This window comes from Notechis scutatus, chromosome 2 (assembly GCF_049901735.1).
Source record: "Notechis scutatus isolate UNSWTSFEM ecotype Mainland chromosome 2, rNotScu1.2, whole genome shotgun sequence".
Taxonomy (NCBI): Eukaryota; Metazoa; Chordata; class Lepidosauria; order Squamata; family Elapidae; genus Notechis; species Notechis scutatus.
Window position 1 is genome coordinate 74,083,845 of NC_142010.1, and position 24,651 is coordinate 74,108,495.

The 24,651-nt window shown below is 38.2% G+C and overlaps 1 protein-coding gene across 1 annotated transcript in view; it reads right to left on the bottom strand.

Annotated features, from left to right (window-relative positions):
• GRIA1 (glutamate ionotropic receptor AMPA type subunit 1) overlaps positions 1-17,955 on the bottom strand; it is a 201,907-nt gene extending 183,952 nt beyond the window's left edge. The window contains exons 1-2 of the mRNA XM_087954175.1: positions 17,618-17,955; positions 15,504-15,641 (exon numbers count right to left, since the gene is read on the bottom strand). Coding sequence (XP_087810301.1) covers positions 15,504-15,641; positions 17,618-17,699 — 220 coding nt within the window. The 5' untranslated portion in view covers positions 17,700-17,955. The remainder of the gene's footprint in view (positions 1-15,503; positions 15,642-17,617) is intronic.
• Positions 17,956-24,651: the final 6,696 nt, after the last annotated feature.

The window sequence follows — 24,651 nt, forward strand, 5'->3', positions numbered from 1 at the left end:
CATTCACAATAATCATTTATCTGGAAGATTCGACTTTGCTGTTACACCCTACAAACTCATCTTATATTTGAAGATTTCACAGGTGCTAATGGAGTCACCTCCAAACCTACACACTTTCATCTTCTTCATAGTGTTCTCCTTTTCAAGGAGGAGCAGGACATGTAGAGTATCTATGTAGAGGTGAAACTCGAAAAATTAGAATATCATGCAAAAGTTCATTTATTTCAGTAACGCAACTTAAAAGGTGAAACTAATATATGAGATAGATTCATTACATGCAAAGCAAGATAGTTCAAGCCGTGATTTGTCATAATTGTGATGATTATGGCTTACAGCTCATGAAAACCCCAAATCTACAATATTTGCATGTAATGAGTCTATCTTGTATATTAGGTGACCTTTTAAGTTGCATTACTGAAATAAATGAACTTTTGCACAATATTCTAATTTTTCAAGTTTCACCCAGGGATGGGACTCTACCAGTTTGCACCTATTCGCTAGAACCTGTTGTTAACATTCTAAGCAGTTTGGAGAACCGGTTGTTAGAAGAAATTACTGGCCTGATCCTGTAAGGAAGGCAGGAAGGAAACATTCTGGTGTTGCTTACAGAATCTGCCTCTCCATTAACCCTTATTACATTCTTGGCAGGACTAGACTTCCTGTCTCAGGAACATCTCTGGAGTTTTATTCCCCTCTTTTGCTGGTACTTTGCTTGTGTGGAGTGACCATTCAAAGTTACAATGGCACTGAAAAAAGTGACTTATGACCATTTTTCACACTTACGACTGTTGTCATGAGAGGCCAAGCGAGGAGATGCGTGCCTTGATGTAAGTGATATTGAGTTGGCCACACCCAGCCAATAACATGACCACCAAGCCATGTCCACCCAGTCACATGACCACCAAGCCATGCCCACCAACTAAGCCATGGCCACAGAACTGGTTGTGAAAAATTTGAATCCCACCCCTGGTTTCACTTGTACATGCTAAGGTTGATATGAATTAGGAATTGAAACTTTGAGACCGAGAAGCCCATAGAACAGATAAACATAGGAGCAAAGCTAAAGAAAAAGCAAGAAGTAAACCTCAAAATTAAACTGAAAGCTGCACAACTATACCTTGCTTGCCTCCTGGAATTGTGGGTGTGCCATTGGTGGAGGTTTTCAAGAAAAAATTGGACAACCATATATCCAGGATAGTATAAGGACAGCTGCCTCAAGCAGGGGGTTGGACTGGAAGACCACCAAGTCCCTTCTAGCCCTATTATTCTATGCTCAAACAGTGCTCAAATCAGGGGTGGGCTGCTGGGGGTTTGCAGGGGTTCAGGAGAGCCCCTAGCTAAGATTCTGCACAGTTTGAAGAACCCCCAAATCCTACTCCTGGCTGGCCTTGCACCGCCCACCCCGCCCCTCCCAGGAGTCCCCATGCAGCCTGTTTTAGATGCAGGTAAGTGCAGGGCGCATGCGGAAGCTCAGGGAGGGTAAAAAATGGGCATCCCGGAAGTTCAGGAAGGCTGGAAATGGACCTGTTTCTGGCTTCCAGAGAGCCTCCGGAGCCCAGGGAGGCAGTTTTCACCCTCCTGGAGGCTCGAGGAAAGCCTCCGGAGCCCAGGGAGGGCAAAAACACCCCCCCCCACCTTGGTGCAGGAGGCCAACTAGGCCACGCCCACCATGGCCACACCCACCCAGCAACCGGGTAGAGAACCCCTTGCTAAAATTTTTGAAGCTCACCCCTGGCTCAAATGACACAGAAAGCTTTCCTGTGCTGAGTGAAATACCCTGAGAAAGGGTAAGGATGCTGTCCGCCCCTATGATCAGCGGAGTTTAAAAATATGCTCAATAATGTTTATTAATTATTGTCTTTATTAATGTATAAAGACAAGAATGTAAGAATTTCTCATATTTGTTATACACAACTCATTTTTGCAATATTGCTCCTTTGTGCTGGTATGAAGAACGAACCTTTATTTAATAATAAAGCTTACTATAAAATTAGATTTTTATATAAAGATTGGTAAGTGGATAATTGTGCATAAACTATGCACCAATAAATTGTATCCCTTGGATATTGGAAGGCTGAAAAAAATCAAAGCACAGGAAGAGTAATCCTAGACATTGTTATCTTAAAATTTTGTTTATATAAGTTTAAGAACTGTTATAATGTCCCTTTAACTACATGGTATTGTATTAATAATCACTTGATTAAAAGCTTATTTATAACCATTAATAATTTAATATAAATATTTATATTGTATAATATGTTATGTTATGTAAATATGTTAATTGTTATTTATCGTAACCCATTGATATATTTAAATGGAAAAGTGTGAGTAGCTGAGAGTCAATAAAGATACATTACATTCATAAACAAAGACATATCAGACATATAAATACATAAACACATACAATATATGTACAACATACACATAAATAACTTACAAAATTTTATAAACACTAGACATCTTTTTTTTTTTTCACAAAGCATAACTCTACTTTTTTTTCTGTATTTCCATTTGTGACAATTGCTTGGATTTTTTTTTTAAATGGATATTCTGCCTTTCAGCAAATTATGTTCAGTTCAGCATTTAGGGCAGTCTATCTTCAATGAAGCTGCCTCTGCCTGAAAAACTGAAATTTGTATAAATGTATGCAGCATCCTGAGGAGCGTATGACAAGCAATCCAATCTGACATTATTTGTGCCTATAGATATTTGTGATTACACATGGCTGAACCATTTACCCTGTGTTGTTTTTATTAATACAGATTAGTTGGGTCTGGACAAAAAGTGATAGCTTTTCACTTCTCTAATGAAATTATTTTCTTCATCATGATAGTTGTCAATTGTTGACTGAATTTTTATATCTCCCTTCAGACACAACCCCACCACAAATCTCAGGTTTAGTCCTTGTATAGTGCTTCTTTCTTTATAATAAAATATTCACACATACAATACCATTTAAATTTAAATTTGCTTGAGTAAATTGGAATCGTCCTGGGGGTAAGACCCACTGAACTCAATTGAACTACCTTTTGAACAGACAGGAGCATGATTAATTTATGAATCTGATATGTCAATGCTGAATTACAGCTAAAGAATGGCAGAAATGGTTTGACATTGTGGATTGAAATTCCTACTCCTTGAAATATGGAGGATTTGTAATGCTCACCATAATACAATTTTCACTCTGATTTAGATTTGAAGGTAATAGAATTAGGATCCATCGCACACCTCTTCCCTGCTTTTCCTCCCATTTTCCACTTTTGCTTGCACCTCTTGTTGTAGCATCAGCACAGTAGCAAGAAAGGTATGACAACCATCAACAACACATAAAGGTAAACACATCAACATAAAGGTAAAAAGAAGAGAGCGAGGGAGCTGGGAGGGAAGGTTGGTGACAATTCAAAGACCCATTTGACTAACTTATAAGACAATAATAATACTCAATTATATAATCAGGAACATGACAATGAACATGTCATGTTTGGTCTTGCAATATAACAGCTACTTCAAGAATTATTGGAACTTAACACTTTTAGACCATAACTGGTATTTGCAAGACTAAATCTTCTCAATCATCCAGGTCATGGTTGTCCCAAAGGTGCTTTTTAAAGAGGCAACTGGACTTTCTGGTTTTTCTTTGAAAACATTTCGCTTCTCATCCAAGAAGCAGAGCTGAAGAAGCTTCTTGCATGAGAAGCAAAACATCTTCAAGGAAAAACCAGAAAGTCCAGTTGCCTCTTGAAAAAGCACCTCTTGGATGACTTAAGCTTGAATCCACATTTACTACACACCAAAACTTTTCCTTTCAGGACAATAATGTTTATAATACAATAAATTACTACTTACTACTACCATGGATTAGAAAGCATTACTTTCTTCCTTTTTATTATTTCTGAAGTTGATTGGTTGAGTAGTCATTCTTTGCATTACAGACATTTTATTTGCTCAAATTGTGTTAAATTTATTCATCGAATTATATAGCCTAGAGTATGCCAGGCAGCAACCATTCATAACTGGCACTGACTGAACTACTGTGTTATTGAGTTAAAGAATGCATCACTAAGAATGAAAGAGAAAAGCGAACCTCATTTAGCAATGGCGTTCACATAAATGGGGAAACAATTTTAATTCTGTAAGTGGAAATTTAAGCAAAACTATTGTATCACTACATACAATATACTGAGAGCATATGCACCAAAACAAATTCCTTGTGTGTGCAATCATACTTGGCCAATACAGAATTCTATTCTATTCTATTCTATTCTATATGAGAAAGGGTCTTATTACAAAAAGGACAGCATTCTTTGTTACCCCAAACCCTTGTTCTTCCTCAGTTATTATACTATATTTTGCTTTCCAGGCATGTATTTCATTTGGGGGGGAAATGAGGGTTGATTAGCATTCAAAGTGCTTTTTTCTTGCTGTGCTCCCTTCCCTTGGCCTTTTGGTGTCTTTTTCTTTCTTTCTTTCTTTCTTTCTTTCTTTCTTTCTTTCTTTCTTTCTTTCTTTCTTTCTTTCTTTCTTTCTTTCTTTCCGTTCTTCCTTCCTTCCTTCCTTTCCTCCTTCCTTCCTTTTTTCTTTTTGATCTCCCCTTTGTTTTTCCTTCCTTTCTCTTCAGCAACTGGTTGCTAAGACATAAGACAGAATGATCTTGCAAGGACTGTGTTTCCTACCAAATTAAACTGAACTTCCAGTACTTTCAAACTCACTATGTTATGGTCAACTTTTAAAGATGATGGGTGGCTGAAGGATCACAGTTTTCCCAGCTATGTTCTAAACTGATTGCTGTTGGCAGATAACTTCTGAAATGTGGTTGATGGCTGGTTCTCTGCCAAAAGGGGAAAATAACCAAACTAACTTCTCTGGCTGTCCTAGGATTATATGTATATATATATCTTTGCTTTCTTCGTTCTAAGCTTGATTCATGATTACTCCATGGACACGCCTGTCTGGTTTTCTTGGCCACAATACGGAACCAGATTGCCATGGCTTTTTTTCTGAGAGGTGTTTATGTCTTCAAGTCTAACTTCAGATTTAGGATTCCTTGTAATCTCCTATCCAGTGAGAAGCCCTGCTTAATTTTTCAGGTCCAGGTTAGGTCAGTGATGTGCTGCCACCTGCTGAGGCTACACAAAGCCTACAATGATGTAACAGAAATGACCCAATCTTTAATAACCTCTTGACAAAGTTTGATATCTTTTTTTTCTTTTTGGTTTTAACAGGTCTTACACAGAAAAGATAATGAAAGACCAAAAGACTCAAAGCATACCAAAAACCAGTTTAACTCCATTTCTGTGCAATGTGTTCAGATCCTGGCAAATATTCCCTATTATTCCCTGTTCTCTATTGCATAGAGACTATGTAACAGTCTCTTATTACAATGCCAAGACTTCACTTATTAACTGGACTGTCACCACTCATTTAAGGATCTCTGCCACTGGGCATACATAATCTTAGCATGTCTTCGGTCCTATTTATTCAGTCACCCAAAAGGAAGAACCAAAAACACAGTCCAGATAATCTGTATGTATATTGCTTCCTCACTTTTCCCCTGACCATCATTTCTGCCAAGAAATCAATCTTTATTTGGATTAATTGAATTTATACCCCAGTTCCTTTTCTCCTGCAACCAATCTGGGTTATGAGGAGCAGAATTGTTTTCAATGAGTCAGGATAAAATGCATACTGGGACAAATTAGGAAGAAAAAAATATCTTGCATTTGAAAACGATTGCCAGTAATATTTTAAAGATGGAGAAAATTGAAGCAACCTCAAACAAGGGACGCTCGTTTGGAGCTCAAGGCTTTGTTTCTCCTTTTAACTGGGTGGTGCTTAGAAGATGCTGGAATACTATCATGAAAATCCGTTTCAACTCAATTTAATCGCCTCAGGCAATCTGATGCCACAATGTCCTCTTTTTCTGTCCTTAGCAGCATCTTGATATGTCCACAGCTGTACCCAGATTCCGGTGTCAGAACAAAGCGCTGATGGGATAATTTGGGACTGAACTATTTTGAGAAATAGAGGAGGCAGAGGAGAAAGTGTCATGTTCAAGCAGAAGATCAGCTTTTCTTTTACAGCATGGGGAGTCTTATAGTTGATATGAGATATGAGTTCTCATGGATGGGCATTTCTAGCCTCACTTTAATTATTTTAACAGAATGTACCTTGGGAGTTCTGCAGAACTTTGTTAATATTTTGATCAAAGCAAAGCAGTGTCCCACTTCTCTTCAACAAAGTGTGGCACACTTGGCCCGTGGTCTTCTTCATCTACACCGGGGTGTCAAACTTGCATCATCATCACATAATCATCACGTGATGTATCATGACTTTTTCCCCTTTGCTAAACTGGGGATGGGTGTGGCCACTGCATGACGCATCTGGCCCGCGGACCCTGAGTTTGACACCTCTGATCTACACTATCAGCTGAATGGAACTTTTGAATGTTCCACCTCCATTGTTCTTCGAAGAGTAATGTGACTTTGCTAAGTGGTTTGCCATGTTAAGGCAGATGTGTACAGTTGTAAAGAAAAAAACATCTGGTTGATGGTGATACACATATATCGTAGCTGCCAGGGAATGTTAATTTTAGTGATATGTATAGGATTTCTTTTGTTTGCATCAATCCCTACTTTTCTATGGCAGGACCTCTTTGTTATAAAACCTTAGTAAGACCACACCTGGAATACTGTGTCCAATCATGATCACCACATAACAAAATAGATGTTGAGATTTTAGAAAAATTGCAGAGAAGAGCAAATGAGATGATTAAAAACCTGGAGACTAAAACGTATGAAGAATGGTTGCAGGAACTGGTAAGGCTAGTCTAGAGGAAAGAAGGAGTAGAGGTGACATGATAGCAGTATTCCAGTAGTTGAGGAGCTGCCACAAAGAAGAGGAGATCAAATTATTCTCCAAAGCACCAGAGGGCAGGACAAGAAACAATGGATGGAAACTAATCAAGGACAGAAGCAACCTGGAATTAAGTAGAAACTTCCCAACAGTAAAAACAATTAATCAGTGGAACAATTTTGTCTTCAGAAGTTGTAGGTGCTCCATCACTGGAGGCTTTCAAGAAGAGACTGGACCAGCCACTTGTTTCAAATGGTATAGGGTTTCCTGCTTAGCAAGAGATTGGACTAGAAGACCTCCAGGGTCCTTTCCAGCTCTATTCTGCTTGAAACATGTCCAGAAATCAGATCTGAAAGCAAAACCTCCCAAACTGCGCAGTGTCTTTTTTTTTTTTCCTCCTAAGAAAATGCATCTCCTGGCTGGATGTTTGGAAGGAAAGAACAGAGCCTTCTTCCAAGGCAGATGGTAGAGCTTTCACACAGGATGTGGCACTTGTAGTACTCACTCGATTTAGAACCTAACAGAAAGTCCTTTTGCAGCTCATAGCACTGTCTAAAAACAGCTTTGTAAAAGTTTGAAAAGTAAGAAATCTCATTCTATTGGAGCTCGATACATCCATGTACTTTTCTTGGCAGCAAGACAGGAGATTTGTCAATGCTTTCTTCTAGCATGTTTTTCAACTTCTCAGGCTAGCTTACAGCCCTGGTCTCCCAACCAAGTTCTGTCCTATCCAAACCTGCTTCTTTCATGCCTAGCAAACTCTGGTTAGTGCTGTCATCTGCTACTCTGCTATTATTGGAGCAATAAAATTATTATCTAAATTGAGATATTAATATTGTAAACCCAAATAAACAGGTCCTCATCGTGCAGTAGCGGATGAATTTCTCCACTGGTAGCCTTTGGGTGAACAGTCATTGTTCTGATTACATGACTGTCTGTGCTGCTTAGATAACTGTGGCTGCAATCCTGCACACTCCAAGTGCCTCACATTCAATGGCTTTTAACAGCCTAACCGTTTGCAACAACCCAACATTAGGAACATGCACCTCAGTTGCTTTTATGGCACTCCTGGGATAAACAAACAGAACACACAAAATTTGCATAGTATTGTATGACTGAATTAAGAGAAGTTTAATTACAAAACTGCATTTTAATTGATTACCTGTGGAATAAATGACAACAGTTTCATTCGGAGAAATAGCGACCAATATACACCTTATCAACAGAGCTTTTTTCATCTGACACATAATAATTATTTAATTGCAATACATTTAGAACTGCAATTGAAAATATTAATATGCATGCAGATTACTTCTTGCAGTTACATGACAGCTTTGGAGCCCAAGCAAGGGGCTGATGTATTCTACAGAAAAAGATCTCAGCCTAGTACCAAACTTAACCATTTCTCCTCTTCCTCCTCCTCTCCAACTGCTTCTACTACTACTTTTACTATTATTGATAGAGAAATGCCACAGAATTCCATGTTGGAAGTTACAATCGCCAACTAAACAAGCAGCTAAGCCAGTCTAGAACATAACATAAAGCACAACCATTCAGCATCTAGACAATACTTCTCCACCCCAAACCAAATGTAGTAAATATTGGAGATTAGCATACAGGTGACCAAAAACCAAGGACATTTCTAGATGGTTTTCAGTAGATCTGATCTGACAATAGTTTAAAAGCTAGCATACCCTACCTTAGGCTGCTGGGGAAAAATTAATGGAAAGAAAATCAGACTGGATTATTGTGTGAGAACTTAGTTGCATTCTTGGTTCAGATACTCATCACAAATTCCTGGATTAAGCATATATTTAGAAATAACACTTACCATGTGTGTGTGTGTGTGTGTGTGTGTGTGGTATTCAGCTTTGTTCGGGTATTTTCCCACATCATTATAATTGTGCTTTTAAAGTTGTAGCGATGTTTCAGCAGAATCTCATCTGCCATCATCAGGCTTATGTATTGTGTTCGTCTGGGAGTCAGGCTTTCACAGCCGTTTCTGTTTTAAATTTGGTGCTAGCCTACTGCTGTGCCAGAATGGTTTTTTCTTCATCCTGATTCTGATGAAAGCCTGACTCCCAGACGAACACAATACACAAGCTTGATGATGGCAGATAAGATTCTGCCGAAACATCGCTACAACTTTAAAAGCATAACTATAATGATGTAGGAAAATACCCAAACAAAGCTGAATACCACACACACACATATACCTCCATTTACCTAAACCTGCCTGATTCACAGATTTCTGTGACTGTAGATTAATTTATTTTTAAGTAGATGCTAAATGATTGAAATCGATTCATCTTTACTTAATAATTGTTACTCAGTATGGTAACTGCAGTGAGGTTATTATAAGCACAAAGATGGAAGACTACAGAAACATCATTAATGGAGGAACGGATTGTGAAGATCTCTAAATCTGCAGAAATCACTAAATTGACTTGTTTGATTAAAGAGGGAACTACTTTTATAAAAGTCTAGAAACCCTTTGTAGATTGCTTGCTGAAAATGGATAAATGTGAATGATTGATTTTATCAAATTATTGATTAAAATGGTTTATAGGAATACGGAAACTTTAATATTCAATTTGAAAGAGTGAAGATGGTAATTGCTGTTTATAACTGCTGAAAAGATCAAAAGTTGTTGCTTCAGATTTTTTAAATTTTTCTTGCTTTTTGTGCTTCTTCACTTTTAGTTTTACCCTTTTTTCTGTTTGTGTAGTTTTTTAAATTCTTTGTGAAATGCTTTAATAAAAAAATCATTAAAAATTATTAAAAAAATCATTAAAAAATAAGTGTAACTTGGTTCTAGCCATGATCCTATAAAATGTTTTTAATTGTTGCTAATTATTTCTCAGGTTTATAGATTGGTCAAAACAAAAGCAAAACTTGACTATTCGGTCTTCTAGTACGAAACATTGGGAATGCCTGTGAGAGAAAGGAAATATCTGCCAGTTGTAATAAAGGGAAAGCGACGTCTTTTTGCACCCCCAAAGTTTGCAATTGGATTACAGAATTGATTATTGTTTAAGTTTTAACCCAAGTCTGATTTATTATTTCTTGCATTTCAGGCCAAGCATGCCAGCAAACCTTTTCAGTGAGAAAAGGAAGCAACTAAAGAGTCCAAAATATTACCCTGTTATGTGTCTTATAGTGCTCCAATTACAGGCCCCATCAAGCACTGCTTCAGCATAATTGCTTGGTCATAAAACTGAGTTAATTATTCCTTGCAACAGCAATATTATTATAATGACAATCAAACTCAGCTATCAGGTGAAATCAGTAGATCCTAGGTCTTTCAGGACACGTGATATGAAGGAGAGCTTCATGAATGAATGAATGTATAATGAACAAGCTCCCGCTGTTTTTGTTTTTTTGTTTTTTTGTTTTTTGCCATTTTGTTTTTTTTAAAATAGACTAATCTATTTCTTTAGTTTTCATCTCTTGAAAAAGTGATGATTCAAATCTATCATGCTCTGAAATACAGAAAATACAGAGAGTTATAATATTACTTCTTGGTTTTAGTCTCTACAAAAGTTTCTCCAAGTATTTCTATCTTATTTTTTCCCCCTTTACTTCCAAAAAACATTGGCAAACTGCAGTATATTGCTGAATAAATAATTAACTAACTGATAAAAGAAACTGTTCAGGGAACAATAACAGAAATGCCTTTTTTTTCACATGCTTTTATAGTCTTCTAGAACACCTGCAGTTATAGGACATCAAAAATGGTCGGAATTTTATAAGCATATTTCTGAGAAATGATTGCAGTTGCTCTGAAGAATTCAGTATATACATACAAAGAGTATTGATCTCTAATTTGCACACAAAGTATTTGGGAGTACATTTCATTCATTGCTACAGTACTCTACAGTAGCGACATAGAACTTTGTATCTTGTGAGAAGAGCTACACTCACAAATGTATGTTTCTCCATCACTGGAATTGTTCCATAGTAAGAAAGCTTAATTAATCATGCTATTACTATTACTACTTCTATTACAATTACTCTGATTTGAAAAGTGATATTCTTTGGGTAGACTAGAGATCCTAAAATACTAAAAAGCAGAAAAATGCTAAGTAATGAATGCACAAAGATATTAAATATTGTTACATAGTATCGTGAACGAACCATACTGTGCAATACTGTATTGTATAACATTTACAGGACAACTTCATGCACAGGATGGCATCCATACTTACAATGCAAATCCTGCCCAATGCAGAAAATTGCTTGCAAACCCACGCTTCCCGATGGAAATTCTAACAAAATGCTGCAGTATGGAACACTTCCATTTTGAATCCCAATTTATACATTGCCATTTCTCTTCTTCCTCATTGTTCATTAAGAGCCAGCAAGTCAGCCAATCTGTGTCACTGTCTTGGACTGCTTGGAAAAAATGCCCAGTTGAGTCTTTTTCCCCATAAAGGCTTGTTCCAACAAGGCTGATCTTATGCACAGATCCAGATGATTAAGTTTGATAATCAATGGGACAGCATTACCGGAATGAATGGCTAGATCCCATACTTCATGTGTAGCTTATAGACAAAATTAATGTTTGATATTCTTGCAACTTGCAAAGTAGTCCTAACTCATTTTGTCCCTACATTTTTGCTCAGTCCCATTTTTCATATAAGAAGCTTTTCCCATAATCCATTTCATTTATCATTTCGGATAGTGGCCCTTCTATTATGACTGCTATATTTATTTGCTTAGGCATCTTCTATGTAAAGACTGGGAAACTGTGCAATGTAATTTCCCATGCCGAGTTCCTAGTATTTCTAGACTTAAAAAAACAAAAATGATTCTCTCATCTATTTTCCCGTCAAATAAATCTTACTGTAACTTGCATGTCTTCCTTCCTGTACATACTATACTGCTGGAAGTTATATTTTTGTGGGATAAATCTGTAATATCTGAAAACACTAGCTATTTCAGCCACAGAATAGCATATGACTTGTAATCATCTTCTTTCAAAATAAAAGAGAGATAAATGCCTGCAATCAATTATAATGGATGCCAGGCTCATTTACTATGAAGTAATAGTCAGTGTTATTGCATAAATAGCTACGATTTATACGCACTTACTGTTATTGCTTTATTTCGCTAACAATGGTGGCATGGCAACAGTGCAATAATCTATCACTATTTCTGGTTCTGCCTACACACAATTGTTCTGCTATATGTCATTCCCAATTCTGTCTGCTATTACTGAGCAATCCATGTTTGTTTGTTTATACACACACACAAACAGTTTTAACAGCGATGGTGAAAAATCGGTTGAATTTGGTTGGAATATACCAAAATCTATCCACTTCTTTACATTCTAAATATAGGGAAAAGATATGAGTGGAAGATTCTTCCATCTAGTAAAAAGTATTCAGTGCTAAGCTGTTAGGAACCTCGATTAGTGTGTTTGTGATGCTGACACTTTTTTCCCTTGACAAGGTCCTCATCATTATCACTAGCTGGTAAGAAATACCTAACATGATCCTCTCCAGTTTGGAATTAGTTGTGTTTATTGTATTAGGTGGCACAGATCAACCAAAAATTAAGACTGGTTGTTTTTATCAAAATAATTAATAATACTCCATTTTTAAGCAAAATACATTGAAAGAACTTGAGATATAATAGGTCTCGACATGTGAATACGATATATTGCAGATTAACCCACCGCTATAGGTATACAGAGTTTTCTCTTTTTTTACTGTACTATTCCACACAAAATAACTACATTTCGGCATAAAGCTCACACATTCAAATCCTTTCATAAGGCACACTATAACTTAGCTTCATTGCACTTTGGAAAGACTAGAAAACTCTTTTTATTTTAGACTGTAGGTCACCGTGACAACTTTAAATTCTCCAGTCCTTATTTACAACTTTATGTGCTTTAGCAGCTAACATCATGAAAGGATTCATGATTTGTGCAAGACCAAATCTTTGCATAAGATTGCAGCATAATTACTTTCAAAGGTTATCCTCCAAAATGGGTGATCTGAATCCCACAACTGCAGGTCCAAGGAGGACTTTGTGGAAGCCAGAATTGAATAGACAGATGCATGATCCTCTTATTCCAGATGAATGTCTTCTGCAAATGCTCAAGTAAGGTTGTCCTCCACAACTGTTCTCCTAGACTTGTGAGCTTGGAAAATAATATATTTTGGATTTGCAGGAGAAATGACAAGTGGATAAAAGGTTAATAACTCTCTTCCCACACCATTATTGTGAGTGTCTTTTGCAAACGCTGGTAGGGCAGCCCCATAAGCAATCTTAATAATCCACAAATATAGAATCCCAGGCTCATGCTTGCCCTTAAGCTCAATTCCATTTCAATTTTCGATAAAAGACTCAAACACTTTATGACTAGACAAAACCACCATTATAAAAACATCCGGTGATAAATAATGCCCACAAGAGCAACAACCAAAAAAATAATAGCAACAGAACCAACAACAACTCTCGAATCAAGACACGTGAAACATTTCCATGACGACAATGCTTTCTTTCACCTTTCTTTCACAGTTACATTCTGAAATGAAACATTTATCCAAAGAAAATAGAGTTTGTATAAACACTGCTTAAAAGGAATTACAATATATTCCCTATTGTTGTCAATGCTTATAGGACATGGATCTATACGAGTATCAGGCCAATGAAGACCTACCCTGATATGGTTTTCAAGCTGAATTGGTAAAGCCAAACTGTAGTCTTCATGTTTGTGAAAAACAACAATTGCTGATAACCCACAGAGAACAAAATGATGGAAGCTTTTAATTTAAGAGGGAAAAATGAGAGTCAGTGCCACGGGGTGGTGCGGACTACCTTTCATGGGTCATCTAGGACAAAATGTTCTACATAAAACTGAGCTCTAATATAAAGCTGGTCAGAGTTATTGTTTCTTTAAGATTGAGAGAGAAGAAAATAGTTTGCTTACAGTTTACCACTGGGACACAATCTCAGTTCTCTATTGATAATCTAGCCTCAACTAGGGACCTGAAACATTAAGCCAAATTTATTAATTATACATTAACCCCAACCCCTACAACTGATTATATATTAATCCCACCCCCTATAACTGATAATACACGTGAACCCAAACATATCAATATTAATTAAATCCAGAAATTAAACAATTGAATAAATATAAAGCTGTCTCATTTATTCTGAGACACTTGTCTAACAACATATACAAATATATTGGTGTTTAATGCTTCAATCTTTTACCAGCTATTCCATCAACATTGTCCCATTAAAATACATCTAGTTTTCATGGCATTCATTTGACTTTCCTTATATGATAAATCACTCCCTTAATTTTTTTTATCCATTAAACTAATGTGTTAGAGCAAGGTCAACAGTTCTGGTTCATTTCTCACCTTCATGTCACAGTCTTTTTTTCTATTTTACTCTCTATTTTAAATATGATCTAAATCCACCACTTGAAAATAACTGTAACAACAACACACAAGAAGTTGCAAATAAATTTCTTTCATCTGCATAAGCAAACATTGTTCCTTATTAACAAAAGACTCATACAAAGAAATATATAACCACTGAAAGATGAGAGGCTAGGGATTATTAATTCAACAGTCTAAGCCTCATTAAAAAAAAAATACTGAGGACATTTGATTTTAGACCATTGAAAGGATCAACAGGTGAGCTCCAAAATAAGATGAAAATGACCTCTTCAATTAAAATTTGAGTCTCTGATTCATGCAACACAGAACAGAGAAATAATTCAAAGAATCCTTATACTATCATATCAATCCGTTTTTCTGAGCAAAACAATATTATTAGATTATCTAATAAATTATATTTTTTATCCAACTTTTATTACTTTATAAGCAACTCAAGGTAGTCAACATACCACAATCACACAGCCTTTAAACCCAAGTAGTAGAGATTTTAGATTTTGATTGTCCTGACTGACAACATATAACACATAACAGTCAGTAAAGTGTAGTGATTAAAGTGCTGGCCTAGAAATCAGGACACTGTTGAGTTCTAGTCTAGCTTTATGCAAATGGATGACTTTGGGCCAGCCCCTCTTCTTGAGGGCAAAACAGGAGGAGGAAGTAGTGTTATATATATATATATTCGCCACCTTCAGTTACTTATAAATAAAGACGGGATAAAAAATATATAATAAACAAAATCTAAATAACACTGATTTCCATTTTACTGATACACTAAAAAAAATCTTCCCTACATTGATTCAAAATAGCTTTAATAGTCATTTTTGGTCTCAGGAATATTTAAACTGCTCAAGATCGAAGTATGTCTGCTTCAGTTCAGACCTATCATCAAACTTCCATTGGTGGCTTTTATGTTCTTAGGTGACTGTTGGGTATTTTTAAAATATGGTATACCTATAAATAATACTTACATAATTGCACCTCTTGTCATTTTCACATATATTTAGACAATTACAAATCAATAGCTGTAAATTACATTGTAAGGGAGAATTGATGAAAACCAGTTGTAAGAATAAAAAAACATAATTTTTGAAATGATTTTTAAAAAGGGAAGGAAAAAAGGACCTATCGTTAAAAAAAATCCTTGCTAGGAGGTTTTAATGCAAACATAAGCAGACAGATAGGTGCAAAAGCAGTCAAGAGAGCAAAAGGTTGGCCTTTACTTACAGGTGTAGGTCATTTCAAAACTGTCACTAATATTCACAATATCAATCTGTGGAGCCAGCTTGGGGGGCTCTGTGAACTGAGATAATGCAAACATAAAGGCTGCATGTTCCTGGGATTGTTGAGTAGGAAATAATCCCCCTAAGGTAAAAAAAGAAGGGGAAAAAAATAAAGAAATGGACATTAAGTCAGAAATCGAACATTAAGTGACAAAGGTATTCTACAACTGCAGCGGTTACACTTAATGGGTATCAAAAGACAGTGGCCAAAATTTCTCCAAACACTTTGGCAAAAAGGAAGCCATGTTAATCTCTTGTAGCCAAAGAACAAACAAACAATAAAAATCATAGAATGGAGTCCCCCAAAACCATTGGGAGGAGGGGGTTTAATTAGGCATAATCAATCTACTTGTCCTCAATTTCAAAAGGTCCTTTTTAAATGTTGTTAAGTCCATATCCATTTGACTTAATAACATTAAGTCAAATGTTATTAAGTCCATATCCATATTAAGTCCATATTAAGTCCATATCCAAGCCTCAGGGAGTCTTGAAGATGAACGGTAGAATTTTGGTAGAAGCTTTTGGTACAATGTTCCATTTCATCCGATTATTACATAACCCCAAAGATACGAGATCCCCCCCAATTAGGTTTATAAACGAAGATCGAAGCTGCAGAAAACCGGGATTTAGCAATACTCTAAACGTGGAAACTGAGCCAATTCCCTCCCCTCAACCAAGCGTGGATTTGCCCACGCTGAGCAGATGTTTCTTCAACAGGTTGTTGCTAAACTAAAAGAATAAACAAAGGACATATCTTGCCATCATTCGAGCAACTCCTGTTTTTGGACAATGAGAAGAGAACGGCCAAGTTTAAGAGAGCCCCCAATTGTCATGTTCTCCTATATATATGGGATATTATTTATCCTAAGGAAGTCACAAGAAGACCACCCAAGTCCCTGGTCTCCAGAGGCCTGCTGTTCATTGAATCCTTGCTCATAGGAACAAGAGATTCGGGCTGTAAGCAATTATGAAGTGTCCCAATGGGTCCAAGCAATTATTCCATTAGCCCAAATATTTCGGTTCGGCCAATTGTCTTCGGGAACGCACTGTTTTGTAATCTGTTGGACTCGACTCTGTTAGATGGCCCAGCGTGAATGGTTGGCTCGAATTAAAACCAAACGACCGAAAAACGGCGACCGGTAGCGGGAACCGCAGGTGGAATTGAAGCTAAGAAGTCCGAAGCATCAAGTGCACCAAGTCCACCAGGGGCGGGGAGGAAAGAGGGGATACCAGAGAGGGTGGCCGGACAGACTCAGCAGCGTGCAAAGAAACCGGATTGTGTGAGCCCGGCGAAATAAATAGATCAACCCGAAGCCCACTTCGGCGTTGTTGCCAAGGAAGCCTGCTCATTTTTCAGCTTCACCTTTTGTTTCTTAGCCAGACGCGAAAGCAACGTGGGAGGCGCGATACCCCCCCCCCCCCCACTTTCCATCCTGGGGAATGGAGGGAAAACTGCCATAAAAGCTCTGGGGCAAAGGCGCGAGGCAGAGAAGCCAGCCCGGCGCCGGATTTTGTCCGAGGGAGGGGACGAGATCTCGAGTGGGCAGGCGAGGGAAAGCGACTGCAGGTCGCCGCAACAGCTTCCTGGCGACGTTGCCCCGCTTTTGTTTAGCAGCCATAACAAAGAGCAACGCCAAACTCGACGTCCGTCGGCGGTTCACCCCCTCTACGGACCCCGAAAAACCTCCGCCTCCCCACCCCCACCCCGAGCGGGAGAAGAGATTGCGAAGTGTACCCGATTCTTGAAGTACCGAGTCCCACATGCAGGAGAGAATGAGTGTGTGTGTGTGTGTGTGAGAGAGAGAGAGAGAGAGAGAGGGAACAAAAAGAGGGGATGCTTTTAGAAGCACTTGAAAGGCAGGTACCCTCCCCCCCCCAAAGTCCAGTATGGGGGTCTCCTCACCCCCCTGAGCGCGGTTATAGTCCACGCAGAGGCCCCCTCGCGAGCGAAGTCGAGGGGTGGGTTGTATCTCGCTCTCCCTCCCATTCTCGTACACGCAGCAACATCGCTTCCCCGCGGGAAGATGCCACCAAGATGCCGTCGTTTTTCACACTCACCGATCTGGATGTTGCTGGGGAAATTGACCCCCAACGCTGCCCCTAGGAAACTGGTGCAGAAGAAGGCAAAAATGTGCTGCATATTCCCTTTTGCATTGGCGAGAGAGAAGCCCAGGTCCAAGCATAGATTTTTGGTATTTCCCCCTTTCTGGTTTCTTCCTTGCTTCCTTGCTTGCTTGCTTCCTTCTTTTTCTTCTCTCTTTTTCCCCCCCTCTCTTTGGTTCCCTCTTTACCCTCCTATGTTGCTGTGCCACTCTTTCTCTGGGAATCGAATGCTTCGGTTGCTCCCTTAACACCAAGTGACAGCAGGTTTAACTGAGCTCTGAGAGAGAGAAATCCTTTCTTCATCCACAGTCCCCTTCCCCCCCTCCCTCCCTCCCTGCCTCCCTCCCGCAGAGGCATGCACACACAGCTACACTCTCGCTCACACACAGAATACTCTCTTTTCCATCAAGCTCCTTTCCCTCCCCTTGTTCTACCTCGCCAGCAGAGAGACCAGAGTCTCCCCTGCATGTATTTTTTTTTTATTGCAGCCTTCTTCCTTAGGATCCCCCCTTTGAAGGAACAGTCTGACAGTCAGTACACCCGCCAGCGCAAACTGGAGTCTTTGGAGAGGTCCTGGAGAGACTATAAGACTCCCCTTCACCCACCCACCTCCCACCTGCTGCTGGTTCCTAAGTGGCCAACTCCACCTGCACTTCGCTCCAGGAGCAGGGCTATCTCTTGGGACTCCTGGTGTTGCCCATAAAAGGCCCACTTGATTAAGACAAGGCGGGCGCGGAGGTACGACAGGCACAAATTGTTCTGAGAGGAATGAGGGGGCGGTGGGACATTCATTGTTCAAAGAAGTCAGAAAGAGATGCTGAAGGAGAGAATGCAACCCTTTCCTTTCCCTTCCCCTTCTGTCTGAGTTTGGTCTCTTCTTCCTCTACCCCAATTTCTCTTTTTCTCTCCACATTTGGAGGTCTCTGACCCCTTCATTATCTTTGTTAGTTTGGGACCTGATGAGAAAGGCTCCCAGCTGATGGGAACCCAAAGGCTAGCTAGGAGGATAAGCCAGCTAGTCTGAGGAATGAGGCAGGTATGTGGGAGAGAGGGAAGGAAGGTGTTGGTGCTATTGATGTGGAGGAGGTGAGAGTTATTCTTCCGAGATTGGCTCAAAGGTACAGACTGCATTACACATGAAAGATTTTCTTACCATACCTCTCTTTCTCTCCCCCTCTTTTTTTCTTTCTTTTTGGGATTGTGAAACATTTCAGGCATTTATTCTGTAAAATGCAAATTTGCTCTGAAGGAGGAGGGCACAGTTCAATTGCAGTAATTTATTACTGGTATTTTGGGAGCTCCTGTATCCCAGAAAGGGGTAAGGTCTCTCTTTGCAGCACCCTTTCTAGGAGATGATCCAAGTGGCAGCTTAGCTGGCCGTTCCTTTGGTGGGTGCCCTTCTCTCCATCCTGCTGTCAGGTTTCCCAAGTGATGAAATCCATTTGAAACATGTTTTTGGACTTCGTGTTGACTGATTTTGTAAAATCAAACCACCTTTCATTGCTTCTAATAATAGTTCAAGAAGATCAGAAGAAGTGGGGTGCCTTCATTTGGTTTACGGTGTCAAGCACAACTAAACTAGAGTTTTGCAAGGAACATCACCTGTTCCTTCTATCCTAATGACTGCTTTTCATCTGAGATGATAAAATGGGGACCACATTGGCTTTTAAAAGAAGGGGAAGTGGGCTGAGGTGAAGATACTCTTCCGTTGGACCCCTCCTTCCCCACCTCTTTTTGGAGAATAAATCTTCTAGGGGAAATGGAAACTGCTGGTTTTTCAGAAGCTGGTTACAATGGACTTCTTATGTACTTTTAATGAATTAAATTAAACCAATAATGAATTAAATAATACAGTGCCATCAAGTCAGTAATTCTTATTGGGTCCATTTTAATTTGAAATTAAAGCTGTTTTTATGGCTTTTTGTTTTTACCGCTGTGCTGTGAATGGGTTTATATGTGTAAACCACTGTTTCTCTCTTTCAGCAACTTTTAAGATGTGTGGACTTCAACTCCCAACTATGCTGGCTGGGGAATTCTGAAAGCTGAAATCCACACATCTTAAAGTTACTGAAGTTGAGAGACACTGGTAATAAACCACTGAGTGTTTGAAGGTTGCCATTCTTAAAAAAAAATAACTTGTAAATGTATGTATAAGGAGGGTTATGAAATTGCCAGCCTCCTTGGCAATAATATTTCATGGAAATACAACCATTATTAGGAAGACCTTGTACCCTTGAAAAACAGAGAGCTAGAATATGTTATGATGAGAAATGCTTCCTTTGATACCTTCAGGAACAGGAATGTTTCCTTTTCTTCATCTACTACCAGTGTATTTGGGCAGCAAATCTTAATGTTTAGTGTCATAACACAGTTTCAGATTAGTCTGGGATTTTTATGATACAGATTCTAGATGCGTCCTCTCATTTTTTTTTTTCATGCATTGGTATGATAAGGTCCTTAGGCAGTGTCCTGTGTTATTTCATTATTCCGTATTTCAATAAAGTAGGCCAACACCATGTAACAAAACCTCTCAGAAGAGAAAAAAACACTGCATCTGCCTTGCTTTGTTTTCTACATTTTGAATAGCAAACCATAGGATCAAGCCTGTTGCCTGTAAAATGAAGGATTGTGCAAAAGAAAGAACTGCCTATGAAGATTCTCAGTCATCCAGGGCATGGTTGTCCCAAAGGTGCTTTTTTTCCAAGAGGCAACTGGACTTTCTGGGTTTTCTTTGAAGACGTTTCGCTTCTCATCCAAGAAGCTTCTTCAGAGTCAGAGCTGAAGAAGCTTCTTGGATGAGAAGTGAAAGATCTTCAAAAACAAACAAACAAACAAACAAGCAAGCAAACAAACCAACCAGAAAGTCCAGTTGCCTCTTGAAAAAAGCATCTTTGAGACAAAAGAAAGGACTGGGTGTATTTGATGACCTACATAGCTTAGGAAAGTAAATTGGATGATAAGACTTCAGCAGCCTCTAATCATGTTATGACAGTAATCAATAAATGTAGATTTTAGCACAAACCATATTTAAAATAAACTATGTAACATATCTGGGGTTTCCTAAAGGTTGCCAAGCCTGATAAATGACACTTCCCATACATTCCTAAGGTAAGCTTCTGCTAATACCTATTGAGCAATATGACTTGGTGAAAGACTAGAAGACATGAGAGTTTGCAGCACTTGCATACACATAAATAGAGCTTTCCTGTTTAAATCCTTGCCTATGTACTTTAAAATCTGTGCCATAGTTGATTAGAATCAGACCAAAAGACAGTCAGAATATTGTGGATTGATTTCAAAAGTTACATCACAAAATCATTTTATCATATACCATTTAACATACAGCATAACAAACATGTTTTAATTCTCCATATAAGAAGCTCAACTCCTCACATCCCTCCATTACTTGCATAAGAGCAACATTTTCTACATGGCACAGCATGAATGTCTATAGGGAACTTCTGCACCTACAAAACTACAAAACTAGGGTGGTAGAGTTAGATAGTTGCTAGATATAGGGTGAGGCGGAGAGGAATAGTGGTATTATGGGAACAGTATCAGGAATGGGACTTCTTGGGTTGGCCATATATGGACTTAAACTCTACTTGTAACAACAGTGTATGTGGTATATACAGTAGGCTTTTGATTCTAGTAGTTGCCAGTGTTTTGTGCGACAAATATTTACCTAGACAGACTATGTACACATAAGCATTCCAGTTTTCTGCCTGTCAAAAATCTAGAGCAACTCATTCACTTTAAGGAGTAGAATATAATAATTCTCTGTATCCTGATTTTTATGCATTGCTGAGGATCTATTGGGATGGGTACAGTTTGCATTTGATTGTGTCCTTGCCTTCCCCCTGGGCTGCCCTTCAACTCTTTCCTTCTTCTTCTGCTCAGTAGCATGTCCAAGTTCTAATATTACAGCAGCAGCAGCAGCAGCAAGAAGTAATATAGTATGGTATTCTATGTTTATTGATATAGAAAATAGATCAGTTCTTGTGGCTAAGTGTTAATTCCAGCAAAATTTCAAGCAATCAGTGGAAAAGCAAGTGAGGGGAACATAAAAGCTTACAAATGAATACATAAAATAAAACCTAAAATGGAAACATCTAACATTTTCTGGCCCTACGTTAAAGTCGTTTATTTTTTACCCTCAAATTTGAACATAAAATTATGTCACACATGTAGTTTTAAGTTTCTTTTTCCCACCCTATATTAAGATTATTGTCATGTATACAGTATACAGACTGAGGGAAGCATTTTTATATTAGACATTTCATGAGTAGATCAATAATTCAGCTATCAAGACATTGAGATCATTGCCTGTGATTGCAATGTATGTACTGTCTAAGTTATCTTCATAATAAGCCTGTGAGACTAAGATATTCTGAGTGGCCCATAGTCACCCAGTCAGAGATAACCAAGAAGGGATTTAGGCAAGGGTTCCCTTAGTCCAAGATACAACATCCTAGGAAATACATCATATGAGTTCTTGTGTGCAATCTAACAATGTTACTGCATAGCCTTCTTTGGACATTATTCTTCCAAGTATGGGAAGAATGCAAGCTTTACTTCCCCTTGATGGTGTTGTTTTTGTTTTTTTTTTGTTCCCAATATTCTTTTGAATTCATATAGAGCAGGGGTGTCAAACTCGAAGTTCGCGGGCCAGATGCATCATGCGCCTGCCACTCCCACCCTCAGTTTAGTGAAGGGGGAAAAAGTTGTGATACATCACCTGATGACGTGTCATTGCGAGTTTGGAACCCCTGGTGTAGAGAGTTCCTCTAAATTTAAGGCATCCAAAACTGAGGTTCTAATGACCTTCCCTCTGCTACATACAGATTAGAATCTGCCCAAAGATGATACTAAGGAGGTAGTTACCTCTTTTGATGCTCAACTTCATTCTTATTCCTAGTTTCATTTTTTCCCTATACTAGCTGTCAGATCTGCCCCCATTATCAATACAGTATGGATAGGAAATGTATGAAAGGTATTTTAAAAATAGCTCTTACTCTCACAAGGAGTGGCGGCAGAACATTAGGTGACAGTCAATCCCAACCCTTAGATGTACGTTCTATTTTCTGAACTTACAAAGAATTATCACATCAGAGGGTAACATCTTTCAGTTCTGCCAAAAGATTGCAAAAGTCACTTCATATTCTAATCCAAATTTTATAGGACTTTAAAAAAAAAATCTTTCCTTCTCACAATTCAGATCATGCCAGAAAGCAAGACAGAGTGGGGCGAAGCCTGAAATTCTGGTGGGCCTCATTCCAGGAATAATCCAAATCATTTGAGTCGAAAGCCACGTCATTCATTCTTTTCCAGGGCACTGCAAATTTAATCTTTCTGGCTTGGATTCAAACCATATTTTGTTAGCCCTCCTCTTTGATTTGCTGTCCATTAAAGTCTTTTTTATTCACCCATTGGGCTTTTTTTATTCCATTCTTTGCACACACATTTTTTAAATATTCAACATTTTTTTCCTTATCAGAATTTGTAGATGTTATTGTTTAATTCTAAACATGGTGTTTTGTTTAAACCAAAATGCTTTCATTTTGTCAAATTTTCTGTGTCACTACCATCATCCATTGCTTCTTCTGAAATTTCTGTAATGGTCTTGAACCCAATAATGTGCTTCTTTATAATGATATGGTTTGTTTATTTTTTTCATTTGTTATAGAACTTTATTACTTAGATATATCCATAGCTGTTGCTGTTGTTATCCTGTACTAAGCAAACATTCCACACTAGCCTTCTAAATCTGTGTAGTTTTCTTATTTTAAGTCCAAGTTCTATTGTTACAACATTAGCAGTAGAGTACATAAGTTGCTTTGTTTCTTTAGTAAATTCTGTTGGAATTGTTTTGATTGTCATGTTGTGTTAAGGTCATGCAAATCTTTTATTTGCTTGATAATCATATTCTTTCTGATTCTTCCATTTGACATTTGATTTTCGCAGTCCCTAAACAATTTGCAATTGTTTAGCTGTAGTGCTTCTATTTTCCAAATTTTGATATCTGTGTAGATCAGAATTACATTCTTTTAAAGTTTCCACCATTTTATTCACTGTTAGTTGTCTAATATTCAAATTATCTGTAATTTCAGCATGTTTTGACAACACACAGTTATTGTTTGCAGTCAATAGCTTCCAGCTCAGTGTCAAAGAAAACTACGCTTTCCAGAATAACACAACACCAATCCATTAGCCTCTGTTTAGTAATACTGGGGTTTGAGAGTTGTGTTTCCAACATCTACCTTTGAAATCCCATTTAGGTTAATAGTAACCCTCCATAAACTATTTGTTTTCTAGCTTTGCCCAAATTTTTCATATCTGTTCACCTTTCAGCTGGTTTGCATTTTCTGCTGTGGCTGTCTAATACAGGTATCTGGGTCCTTTAATCTACTTATCACCAGTTTCCTAGCATCCGTATCATATGGGGCTCTTATTGTCTTGGAAATTTGGCATAGAAAATTGCTTTCTGGTTTTTAGCACTGAAAATGGGCTGTGGAATGTGCTTAGCCTAGATTCTCAGTTGAGATCTTCTTGTGAAAACATGGCATGACCCTTCTAAGAGTTATAAGCCCCTGCCAACACAATTCTTAGTATCTCTGAACAATGCAAGCCCAATCACCGTGACAATGTGGCATTCCTTGTAGTAAATGGAGAACTTGGGAAAACTAAAAATAAAACAAGGCATATTTCCAAAGATGTCACCGTCACCATTACTCTTTGTGTTGGCAATGATTCCACTCACCTGTATTCTGAACAAAATAATTATCTATATAGAATCCAAAAAACAAAACCTGAAAATAAACCATTTGCTTTATTTGAATGATTTAAAATTATAAAATAAACCAAAAGCTAAAAGGGGATGTGGTGGCTCAGTGGCTAAGACACTAAGCTTGTCAATCAGAAAGGTCGGTAGTTCAGCGGTTCAAATCCCTAGCACCGCATAATGGAGTGAGCTCCCATTACTTATCCCA